The 13345-nt window shown below is 32.5% G+C and overlaps 2 protein-coding genes across 2 annotated transcripts; one reads left to right on the top strand and one right to left on the bottom strand.

Moving 5' to 3' along the window:
- The first annotated feature begins 6051 nt into the window (after positions 1-6051).
- LOC100804083 (protein DETOXIFICATION 56) lies at positions 6052-8045 on the top strand. The gene has a single exon (XM_003516629.5). It carries the CDS (start codon positions 6052-6054, stop codon positions 7585-7587), a length of 1536 nt encoding a protein of 511 aa, XP_003516677.1. The 3' UTR covers positions 7588-8045.
- Positions 7927-11490, bottom strand: LOC100527844 (ATP-dependent Clp protease ATP-binding subunit CLPT2, chloroplastic). Its single transcript, XM_041017079.1, is given in 6 exon segments — positions 7927-8219; positions 9406-9585; positions 10959-11068; positions 11152-11190; positions 11272-11441; positions 11443-11490. Coding segments are annotated over 6 exon segments (705 nt in total). The 3' UTR covers positions 7927-8061.
- Between the last annotated feature and the right edge of the window lie 1855 nt (positions 11491-13345).

Genomic DNA, 13345 nt, shown 5'->3' with positions numbered 1-13345 from the left:
TACCACCATACATGAATAATCAATATTAAAAGTTTGTTTGTGGTCATATCACTTTATTTTATCATCATGTAGAATATCTATTAATTTTATTGATAATTAATTTTTATTTAAAAAATTGATTAATTATTTTTAATAAAAAAAAATTCATTTATAAGACTTGAATAAGAAATTCTATTTAAGATGATATTATTCAAATCAACCACATATTAATTATATTATTATTTTGTGTGTACAATCATGACAATAAACTTTAAACTTAAAACCTTATATATATATATATATATATATATATATATATATATATATATATATATATATATATATATATATATATATATATATGATCATGTGTGAAATTAATTATCATTATCGTCACTCGTATTTACGATTTGGAGAGGGAGATCAAGCACTTTGTAGTACATGGAGACTCTTATATTATTTATTGATAATATATAGCAGATTGTTTCTTTTGTGTCTTTGTGAGCTTTTAAGATATATATATATATATATATATATATATATATATATATATATATATATATATATATATATATATATATATATATATATATATTATCTCCCATATAATTTTATCTTTCATACGTGAAATAAACTTTCGTGCAGAGATTTCTTTTTTCCTTAGCTTAATAGGATTCTCTTGCCTCTAATAAAAAATTGTGTTCTCTTAGCTCACGATTAAATTTTAAGGCACCCACTAAATTTTTAAAAATTTACCTCTACTTACATTTTAAAAATAATTTTATCTTATCATAATAAACTAATTCTTATTAACGTACTTTTCAAATATCATTTAAAAAAAATACATATTAAATTTTAACTTGAATTCCTTCAACACCAAATCTTTCAAATTTAATTCAAAATCTAAATGAAAGGAATTCCAATTTGACTCACAGTTTCTTTAATGCTTCTAATTCAATTATTTAGTTATCACTAATCACAACACATTTACAAGAGGTTTAGATTTTATTGTGTGCCGGAGTGCGTCCATGAAATAGGCTGGTACAGATATGTTTAACCCATCTCCCATCATACGCTAGCCCATTATTCTTGGATTTAATGTTATTTTTCACTATTATATATATTTTAGGAAAGAAAATGTTATATCTTTTGAACAATGACCACATATTATTTTCGTCATTATTCCAATAACTCATGATTTGGCATATTATATATATATATATATATATATATATATATATATATATATATATAAAAAAAAAAATGTTACACAGTTGAATGTTAAACTTTTGTATTTTTATCACTTAATAACTTTGTCTAATAAACCCATCCTTACGGTTTAATATTTCTTCTATATAATTATGCATATCATATTTCACATAATGTAAACATTTCTCAGTATTCTATCGAGTAATGGCCACATAATTTTTTTTGTCTTCATAATGTGTGGAACATTTATCAATTTTGTTGATGATTAATTTTTATTGAAAAATTTGATTAGATACCTTTAATGAAATATTTTTTTTCTCAACCATGTTTTATTCCCCTACAAAATTTTGTTTAAGAAAATCGAGTCTAATATCACTCAAATGAATGACTTATTGGTAATGTATATGTGCATGCATGATTTGTTTGTTTATAAAAAATATATATATGGTATAGGTTCAGGTATATTATTATCCAACCATTTCATGCTCGCATGTATTTAATATTTTAATTTAAAATAAAAAATAATATACAATTTTCAAATTTTACTTAAATGATTTGTTTTTTAATGTTGAAATTAAAAATCCTAATTTATTAATGTTGCAATACTATTGCAAAGTCTTTTTTTTTTTAAGTTTGTTTGTTGAGAAGCATTGCTAGTAATTATTAGTCTAATAGTTTCATCTTTAAAAGTAGGATATAATTAAAATAATACTTTTGTTCAAACAACAAGTGGCTTTGGAACCCAGGAAAAAAAAAACGAGTGACACTAGTTGAGACTGACTAGTTACTGGATTAAAAAACTAATGTCTGGATTATCATTTTTACTACCAGTTTGAATAATCAGGTATTTTATTTGGATAAACTTCATCCCACGATTGACTTTGGTAAGCTACAAACTATTATTGTTAATTCCTGGCCACATTTGTGCCTTTATTTTGCACTTGGCGCTTATCATCCTACAATTTTTCTGACCGTGAAGTCATTATCACGAAAACACTCCTATGTAGATATTCATAATTGTGTTTTTCTTTCCCTAGTGGACGTAAGTGTGTTTGTATTGTAATTTAAGTCTTGGCTAGATTTCTTGCCCCATTAAAACCACTTATTATTATTTGTTGCATGTACAACAGTACGAGGACCCCATGTATACAAATGGTAAGAAACCAGAAATCTTTTGACAAGAATAGATGATCATCGTGCAATGATTAAGATATTAAGAATCACATATATAATTGGAAGGATCTTTTAGGATCATAGCAATATCCTAATGAGCAAAATAATAGTGGGAATCGCCTTGCTTTGCATACCATGTTCCTTTTCTGAGGTATACTGTGATGAATGCAGCAGCACAGGCTTACATGACCTTTCCATCTTTTCATATTAGCTTGCACCATCATACAATAACATCTGCCCCTTTATCACATCTTGACAAAGTAAAGAGGTACACCTCAATTTCCACTCCTACAATTTTATATATTAATGAAAGGTACTCGAAGACAGGCTCATCTCTTTTTCTCTCAATAATTTAAACTTTTTAAACATGCGCTTTATATTTGGCCTGTTATCTTTCCCTTTTGTCATGTCACTTAATTATCTTGTCATCATAACAATTAGAATTTTTTTTTCTTCCTTAATTATTAATTTATGATTTTCAAGTGGTACATATCTGATCACTCACATATTCTCTACAAGCACTAACATGTTTCTATTTGCTCTCATTATTCTTTTAACTATAATTTGATTGCTAATTATTCTTTTAAGATTTACTTTTACCAAGTTGAATGTATTCTTGTGTTCAATCTCTGGCATATAATTTCATTATAACCTCTCTACACCTATATTCAAGCATATAATGTGTACTTATCATATCTGATACACAAATATTTTTAAAATTGCTGAAAAAGACAAATATTTTAAAATTAGTGACATATTTATTTCACACCTACGAGTGTCGTCTGTCTCTATATCAAAAGTTGGATATTTTATATATTCTAACTATCTATGATTCTATATATACATTTTTCTTTAGATTGAGATAGATTTATTATCACAAATTATAACGGTTCTATTTATTTTTGCTTAGATAATGCTTTTTCAATAAATTTCGAAAAAAAAAACTAGTAATAACATGATAATGATGGAAAACCTATCTATCTATAAAAAGTATATTAAGAAAAAAATAAAATAAAATTTAAGAAATATGTAAATATAATTATATTTAACTTCATATACTGTTAATTATACCTGTATATTGATTTTTAAAATAAAAATTGATGTATTTATGTATTGTTTATATTTTATCAGTTACTCATTGCAAGGTAGGTTTCCAGCTTGCTCGGCCTCAAAGTGGATGAAGAAGTGTTCATTGTCATATATACATAGTTATATATGCTTCAAGTTGTGTAGTAGAATTATGATTAAAAAGCTTATGAGACGAAAAATAATTAGTGGTGATGGATCATGTAAGGGACAAGTTACATGATTAGCTTTGGTAAGCTTTTGTTCTGCTTCTGGACCAAACCTCCACTAACCACTTTACAGAGCCGTGAGTGTCTATCATTAGTGGGAAAGGGAACGTGGAGAAAAATAAGTTAAAATAAAAAGGATTCAGCCCTGAAGTATCTGCTTCCACCTTTCGGTTCTCTTTTCCCCCTATGCTCGCGGGTATATGACAATTTCTCCAATCTGATTATATGTATATGTATCTGTTAAAGTCGCACACCATGGTTAAATTCCCTTACATTCCTCAACCTTAACGTTGCATTTATATGACCTTCTAGTACCTACAGTCCTTTTATATTAAATTAGGTGTCCAAGTAGCACAGAAAAAGCCAGGAGCTTGTATTGTAGCCTTTCATTGATTCTCATCCATGCATGCCTTTGAAATAGCCAAATAGGAGCATATATTCATTTTTTTTTGTTACAAAATACGAGCATATATATATATATAACATGAATTTGGCACATGAATATTACTTTCAGCCTAACAGGGTATCAACCGACGGAATTAATCTGCCCGAATCAATGAATATGGATTGAAACCGGTTTGATTCTTCATTAATTCTTCAACGTTTAATTCAAAGAATATATTCGGCAATATACCTCGAATGGGATTTTTTTCGACCTAAGATTGCATTTGTCACATATGCTCGCATGCTGCCTTGAGAAATAAATATTGGCGTACTGTACGTAGTATCTAGTCCACTAATTGCAGTAAAAAAAATCTAGTCAACTAATTTGAGATGACTGTAGTTTTTTTTTTTTAATTGTATTTTACTAAAGGCATATCTAACCAGCAGTTAGATATAATGAGCATAATTGAAGTGAACTTTACCTCTCAAGAAAATTTTCCATTCCGACTTAATATACTTCTCTTAAAAAAATAATAGTATTTATGTCATTTAACTTTTAATTTAAGTTTTGCTTTAGTTCTCGAATTTTTTATAGTTTAATTTTGCTCTTTAACTTTTTATTTCAAGTTTATTCTTTTATCATAACGTGTTTGATGATTAGATCTTATTACACTGTTAGTTTGCTGAATTTAAGTTTTTCGTTGGAAGTTTCCTCGTGTGTGTGTATATATATAAAACAATTAGTTTTGAGTCTTTTGACAATCTTTCTTTTTCTCCACCCGTACCACTATCAAACAACTTCCTTCTCCCTTCTCAATTCCATTTGGTTTTTTCCATATCTACATTATTTTGAGAATTTAAATCAAATTTAAAACTATTGTTTTAATGTGCGCGTGGGAAGATGAACGTGCGAATATTACCACCAATTTGGTTAAAGAAAGAATAAATTTTCTTTTTCGTTGAAAAGAATAGTGTTGTTTACAGTATATGAGGAAAGTTCTCTTATCGTCAAATTTGAGTGGCATAAGACGATAAAGGAATTTTCATTTTTGCACTTTAGAATTTATCCGCTTGGTTTTGGGGGAAAAAAAGAAATATCTTTTAAATACTAAATCAGTTTTAAAATTTTCACCTTTCCGAAAATTAAAACATGTGTGTAGATGATAAATTTTAACTCGTTATGTTTTCACGTCATGTACATATAATTCACATTTGATGTCTCAAAGTCAACCAACAATTTAATATAGAATGTTATTTAACAAATATTATAATAACAATTGAAGTGCTTCAATTTCAAGAAAAAAAATTAATTACAATAATATCATTGCTTTTAGTACTGTTTTGATCAAAATGATAGCATATCTCTTTATTATATCTTACTGATATTTAATGATAATTTTTAAGTATAAATATGTTTTCATTATTATAATTTTTTTTAGTTTATTACCTAATTTTTTTTTATTACCTAATATTTTTAAACTTTTATTTTTGATATTTTACCATTAGTTTAAATTTATTAAATAATGACATGATATTTTACATCATCACTTATTGGTTTGTTATGTTATTAGAAATCCGAGCTTAACTATACAAACAAAAGTTTAGAAATGTGAGGTAATAAAATAAAAAATATTTTTTAAATAATAAACTAAAATAGTGTTATATTATATGTATGAAAAAACATTAAGTCTAATTTTTACTGCACAAACTATGAAATAAAAGTATGACAGGAGATATTGCACTAAGTTTTGTCTAAATTTTTAATTCCTTTTGCAAACCAGTTAAAAAAAATCTATTGCAAATCTTCCCCTCAACGTAGGGACATGTCTTGGTTCTTGCAATAACCGAAGGCATGGCTCATCATGCTCTATAAATCTTTCACCAACCGCTTCTTCTATTGGCACCCAAAAAAAAGCCTGCTACCACCACCAATCTATTGCGCCTTAAAAAACAACTCCCTCACGATTAACAAACTCGTGCATTCCACCAATCCCAAGGCACAACAGCAACAATGTCAGCAACCTTAACATGTAAACTAGGAGACAACAACCTAAGCTTAAACGATAAAAACGACCAACCCCCTTCACCTCCTCAGCCCCTACAAAAATGCCCTGCCAATATGGTTTCGATGGTGGTCTCAGAGCTAAGAATTCAACGAGGAATAGCCCTTCCAATGGTGGCCATGAATTTGGCTTGGTTTGCCAAGACAGCCATCACAACAGCATTTTTAGGCCGTCTTGGGGAGCTTAGTTTAGCAGGTGGAGCTCTCGGCTTCACTTTTGCTAATGTCACTGGCTTCTCTGTCCTCAATGGTCTATGTGGTGCCATGGAACCCATATGTGGACAGGCTCATGGTGCCAAAAACTTCAGGCTCCTTCACAAGACCCTTCTCATGGCAATCTCGTTGTTGCTATTGGTATCACTTCCCATCACTTTCTTGTGGCTTAATGTTGACAAGATTTTGATCCTTTTTGGCCAGCAACAAGACATCTCCACTGTTGCCAGGACCTATGTTTCATGTCTCATTCCTGACTTGTTTGTTGCCTCACTGTTCTGTCCCTTAAAAGCCTACTTGAGTTGTCAGAGCATAACTCTTCCCACCATGTTTAGTTCTGCTGTGGCACTAGCCTTCCACATACCAATTAACATAGTGCTCTCAAGGACCATGGGCCTCAGAGGAGTTTCCATGGCAGTTTGGATAACTGATCTTATTGTCGTGGTTTTGCTAGCCATTTATGTTTTAATTCTTGAGAACAAAAAGGAAAGCATGTGGAAGGAAGGAGGGTGGTGGGATCAGAGCATTGAAGATTGGATAAGGCTGCTCAAGCTTTGTGGATCATGCTGCCTCAACACATGCCTTGAGTGGTGGTGTTATGAGATTCTAGTTTTACTTACTGGCCACCTCACAAATGCTAAGCAAGCAGTGGGAGTTTTGGCCATTGTGCTAAACTTCGACTATTTGCTTTTCTCAGTGATGCTGTCACTAGCCACTTGTGTTTCCACACGTGTCTCAAATGAGCTTGGTGCGAACCAAGCTGGTCTTGCTTACCGATCAGCATGTGTGTCTCTGGCATTGGGCTTTATCTCTGGTTGCATAGGTAGCTTGGTGATGGTGGCTGCCAGGGGAATTTGGGGGCCACTGTTTAGCCATGATATGGCAATTATAAAGGGAGTAAAGAAGACAATGTTGCTGATGGCTCTGGTTGAAGTGTTTAATTTTCCGCTGGCAGTTTGTGGAGGCATAGTTCGAGGGACAGCACGACCCTGGTTGGGCATGTACGCGAATCTAGGTGGATTTTATTTCCTTGCTCTGCCACTTGGTGTTGTTTTTGCCTTCAAGCTCTGTCTTGGGCTTGTTGGACTCCTCATTGGACTTCTGACTGGTATTGTTACCTGCTTGACGCTGTTATTGGTATTTATTGCGCGGTTAAATTGGGTGGAGGAAGCTGCCAAGGCACAAACACTAACAGGCCAAGAGCAGGTTAAGGAACTTTCCAAATATGACGCAGAAGAACGAATTGACGCCCATGAAAAAGATGTAGTGTAAAATGAATATTAGAAATTATTATCATCTCCATCTAACCAAGTTCATACGTATCTCCAAGCACCAGGTCACGATGAAAAAGACATGGCTTAACCGTGTGCACAAATTGAAAGCGGGAGAAAGGTCATACATACAATAGCTTAATTGCCTGTCATCTGTCAAACCCATTTTTAGAGTTTCAGTGCTCAAGGACTTTTCCTGAAAATCACTTAGAAGCAACCGACATGGTTTATCTGTCGTTTTAGATCACTTTCTATTGCTTTGCTTTTAGTTGTTTATATCTTTTTTCTTTCTTTCTTTCTTTCTTTATTTGGTTTGAGAGAGTAAGGGGCACTTCATATCTGAAAAGAAGATTTATGCATCCAAATCAATAGGCGGAACAGACAGCCTGTTGATCTATCAATTGTACAAACAATGGCATCAATGGCCAATATGCAATTAAAGCAAAACTCTTGCTCATACATATTAAAGCAGACATCAATCATCCGTACATCCAGGTTTAGAAATTGAGGGCTCAAGCTCTTTAGCTTTTTCATCATTAAAGCCAAGAGTAAACAGAATCTTGTGACCAGGAGAATCCACTTCAGACCAAATGCCAAGAAGTATGTGTGAAGTGGTAATTTCCCCGCCATCACCTGCAAGTCACGAGTGGATTTATAATAAGGATTAATCTTAGCTTTGGAGCATAGAACATTTGATAAGAATCATCATTTGCAAAACAAAAAGTAATGATGGTGCACAAAGTGAATGAGTAATATACCGCGAGGATATGTATAAATTCACAGCGGCTACCCAAAAATGGCCTTTCTACATATATTGAGAACAACTGTCCCACAAAACAAAATCAATTGCGACATTCTTTCCAATAAATCTTCTTTAAATAATAATTAAACAATGGGATATTACAAAGGATCATTACAAGCGAACATTTTAAGAAACAAAAACCATCTATTCAGTAGCAGGAAGCATAATGCCAAAAAATGCCTTCAGAAATGACAAAGGACTCTTTTGTTTGGCTATAGAACCAACATGCCTTCAAATCTACAATAAAAGCATTTCAAACTCTATCAGAGAACTCTAAATAAATCCTTCCATTTATTTAAATATCAAATTGCCTCGGCACTTTATCTTGGAATTCCTAGTTTAATTTTTATCATATATCATGATTTCCGAAAGCAGAATTGGGTCTTTTTTATAGTTGAAATTTGAATGAAAGTCATGAACTAACAAAACCATCATCAACTGGGATGTAGGTTTGACAAACATTTTTGCTACGAGCTTCAGGACCAAAAGACGATACATCATTAGCACACCCAAATATCACAAATTCTTGTAAACATGTTATGTAACCAAAAATAAGTAACTAGAAGCATAGGCAATGAGAGCCAGGGTACATCAAAATATGTAAATTCCGTACATGTTAAGCTATTTCCATAGAAATTTTCATATAGAACTCATTACAAAATAATGTCTTCTTGGCATAAGCTACAATGTAAAGTGTTTAAATGCATAGGTCCTACAAAATACAAATATTTTGTTCCATCATTCCGTGTATAGTAACCATGGCCCATCGCTTACTTTTAGATTAACCCTTCATGACACATTATACTATAAACAAAAGTCTGTCCAACTTTGTATGTTTTCACGTTTTTTAAAAACAATTTAGAGGGAGAGAAGAGAGAGTCAGAAAATATCAGAAATTTAAACCACTAGTAAAAACATTAAGTAATGCATAAAGTCATGTAAGCTTTGCAATCAGCCGTCCACTCCTCTGCAATTGGTGATAAAGAATAGTAAATGAGAAAAATGACAACAACCAACCATATTTTATTTTTTGATCAACAGCCCAATCAAGGGCCCTCTGAGCTTCATCAGTCAGTGGAGGATGCTCTGGGCTGAAGAAAAACAAATCAGCTTTTCCAAGTAACTTCACAGTTTCATCACGCACCTTGAGAATTGTAATTCCATGGGCTCGCAAAAACTTAGCAGTTAGATTAGTACCTAAAGCCCAAAGATAGATTAGCACAATGCTTAAACTTAGAGATTCAGAAGTTTCATTGGAAGAAATGCATTAAACAAGGGACATATGTAATCAATTAAAAGCATCCCAAACAAGATTAAGGCATAAATTTTCAACTAGAAATAACTAAAAACAAAATGTTGTCTTTAAGTTAATTTGCATGAAAATGTTCATTTTTTCCAAGTGGAAAAACGAACCATTTTTTGCCTTGAATTATTTGTAAGGACTAAGGAGAGGTTAGCAACTCCATATGAGAGTTCTATTCAAATTTATGAAGTGGGTTGACAATTTGATGAGCCAAGTGAATACTAGTTCTCGTCTAAGGAGAGGTAATCAACTCCCTCTTTGGATACTCTTATTACATTTCTTCGTTGATGCATAAAGCAAATATACATTAATATACTTTATCAAACAAAAATCTGAAGCATTATCCATCTTTAAAAAATTTAAGGCCTCTACCAAACTTCAATAAAATACAATAATCAAAGTCCTTCAAACTGATTCTCTGAGTTCAATCTTTATCAAGAGAACTCCAAGTTGTAGCATCAACTCCAGTAATTTAATGTGACAAAATCAACCAAAGTCTAAAGCCTAGTAACCCTCACGCATAATCATGTTCTTCACTTGCACACAACGCGTATGGAGAATTAGATATCTTCTTTGTACAGGAAAAAGTCCTCACGAAGTATCCATTGTTACTCACATTCCAGCTCAAAACCAGAAAACAGATGTCCTAACAACGGCTCTCTCCAAACTTCTCTTTTGCTCTCAGACAAACACCAAGTGTTCAGCAACTCTCAGTTGCAGCCACCTAAAGTTTGACGGGGAAATCATAGTAGTCTCATTGTAATATTCTAAAACTCTCTATATTCAGTTAACATTCTGTTAAGACTGATAGCAGTCTGTTCAGTGTTTCTATGTATAATATAATTATATACCGTTGTAGTTAAATTATTAGTTGTTCAATGGAATAATATTGCAACTTCAGATACTCTCTCTCTCTCTCTCTCTCTCTCTCTCTCTCTCTCTCTCCTTTTCTCTCGATACTCAAAACACTTATAAAAACAAGAAAAATTAGGCTATGGAACCAGGAGTTTTCCATAAAAACTTAACGGGAAACTAAGATCTATTATTACCAAGGACTGTCACTGATCCCCACTGTTGTGAGCTAAGTTCCCATCAAAAGAATATTAAGATGTTTGTCCATTCATGTTGTACATGCAAACTAATTCACGTTACAACATAAAACCTCAACTTTTCCAAAATAAACGCATCTAACACCAATCCCATCAAAATCAGAAACAAACATAAAGGTTTCAAAAACAGCAATGGAGCAAACGAGTTAGTTAGTTACTCTCAATGAGAACCCCCATGAGAAGGGCTTCAGTGCCAGTGGTCAGATACTTCAGTTTTCTTGCCTCCAATTCAGACATTGCAAATGATTTTATAGCCTTGGAAAACCATCTTGCTTTCATCAAACACAATTAGCAAGGGACCAACGAGAAAAAAGTAGAGTCCGACAAACACATTTGGGCGATACTACTCACTTGGGAATTTCTTGGCCAGTAGAAGCACGCTCTGGCTTTCTGCAAACATAAAATCACAATAAACCTAAAACCCAAAATGGGGCAAATCAATTCCGAATCGGGAACTGAAAAAAAGCTTACGCGGTGGGGAGGCTGAAGGAGACGGTAGCAGCGAGCGGGCGCCGCCGGGAAACGGACACGACAGGTCTAAGATTGAGACTGCATGGCGAAACCCCAACTTTAGTTCCAATCCATGAATTCTCGAAGCTCTTTAGCGTCAAAGTCTGACCCAAACGAACACTAGAGTCGGTCGGAGCGGAATACCAGACTCGCGGGGCAATGGCAGCGCGAAACAGCCATTTCACAACAAAAATTAATGCGAGTTTGGAACTGAATAAAGATGTTTTAAGCGGAAGAAACATACGGTGTCGTATTGCCGTCGTCTTTATTTTTGACCCGACTGAGGAGTAGTTGGGCTTATAAGGTCTCCAAAATTGCTAGTTGGGCTGGATTCCAATACCGAAGCCTAACGCATTTTAATACTGCACCTTCCAATTTTAAAATATTTCCCAATTATCCTTACCAAAGTTGTTCACCTCAATCTCACCGGAATATATATATATATATATATATATATATATATATATATATATATATATATACACACTTCTGGAATAGAAATTTTTTTCTACAATTATATTTTTTCTATTCTAAAAGTGTATATGTATTCTAAAATAATTATTTCATAATAAAAAAATTTATTTTAAAATTTTTTTCATAAATAAATTTTCTATTTTGGAATGCAAATACACTTCCAAAATAGAAAAAATTATTTTCAGAAAAACTATATCGGAATGAGATTTTTATATTTTGGAATAATTGTTTCAAAAGAGTATATATGTTCCAAAACAACTATTTTGAAATAGAAAAAATCTCATTCCGAAATGGTTTTTTTTTAAATATTTTTTTCTATTTTGGAATACATGTACACTTCCAAAACAACCGTTCTAGAATAGTAATTTTCATATTCCGAAGTAGCCAACGCGAGAAGCTTCACATCTACTACACGATGGAGAGTTGGACGCATGGCAATGCAAGGTGGGTGGAGGGTCGATGCACATTACTAAAGGAAGGAGACAAAAGAAATACGACATGACATTTTTGTTCATTCAACTTTCTTTGTGAGGTACATGATTCAAAGTGAGAGGTCCAAGGTTCAAATGCCAAAGGCAAATAGGAACAAATAATGCGTTGAAGCGTAAATTTAGAAGATAAACCACATGTGTGTTGCTGAAGGCAAGACAATTAGTTTTTGTAGCTAGATCCAAGTTCATTTCCAACAAATAATGAAAATTTGAGGATACTTCCAAAGTACCAATTATTTTTTGTATTGAAAAAGTTTAGGTAAACTGGGTCCAAGGACTCACCAAGGTCAAGTAGACCCCGAGACTCTATGAATACTTATAAATATACTTGCACATTATCTACTAATAAGTTCATCATATTGACAACAAAAATCAAACTCACATTTTTTTGAAATATGAATTTGTTTCTTACCAACTAAGTGTGTATTGAGAATTGTGTCAAAACCCCTTGAATGTGCATATTTTGTGATCAAACATGAAAAACTTAGTTGACCATGATGTTTGACTTCTCCGCTAGACGTGATTCACTCCATCAAAATCAATTTTGAAGCGAAACAAGGTCGGGGTAGCTTCCACGTGCAGGTAAAATCAATTTTTACTTATGGGTTATTGATTTCTCTTGTTTGCCCTTCACACAAACCTAATCTTTGTCACTCAACGAGTTTTACATATAGGTCTTTGATTTCTTTCAAATTAGACTCTTGTCACCCACTGATTAATGTTGATGGGCATTTGATGTTATGTGTCTATGTTTTGCCTCTGTTGCAGACCTACTCTTCTGATGGGCATTCAAATTTTTAATTTAGTTTCTTTTGTTTTGGGCAGTGTTGGACAAACTTGTTGCAATTAATGTTGATAATTCATTTTGTAGTATGGATTGCAACCACTTCTCAACTAGTGTTAACCTTTTTTCGTTACATTTGGGAGAGAAAAAAAGATTTGGTTATTTTGTTCCAGATGATTTAAACCAAACTAGATTGTTTTGGCTTTAATTAATGGGTTACCAACTACCATTTGCTTATACTCTATTTAAATTTGTCTATGTTCATTTATCTCACAAAATAATATCA

This window comes from Glycine max, chromosome 1, assembly GCF_000004515.6.
Source record: "Glycine max cultivar Williams 82 chromosome 1, Glycine_max_v4.0, whole genome shotgun sequence".
Lineage (NCBI taxonomy): Eukaryota > Viridiplantae > Streptophyta > Magnoliopsida > Fabales > Fabaceae > Glycine > Glycine max.
Note: the sequence above shows the minus strand (reverse complement) of the source record. Positions and strands in the feature narration are given on the sequence as shown.

Coding starts and splice junctions, on each gene's coding strand:
- LOC100804083 (XM_003516629.5), top strand. CDS start 6,052: ATGTCAGCAACCTTAACATGTAAACTAGGAGACAACAACCTAAGCTTA.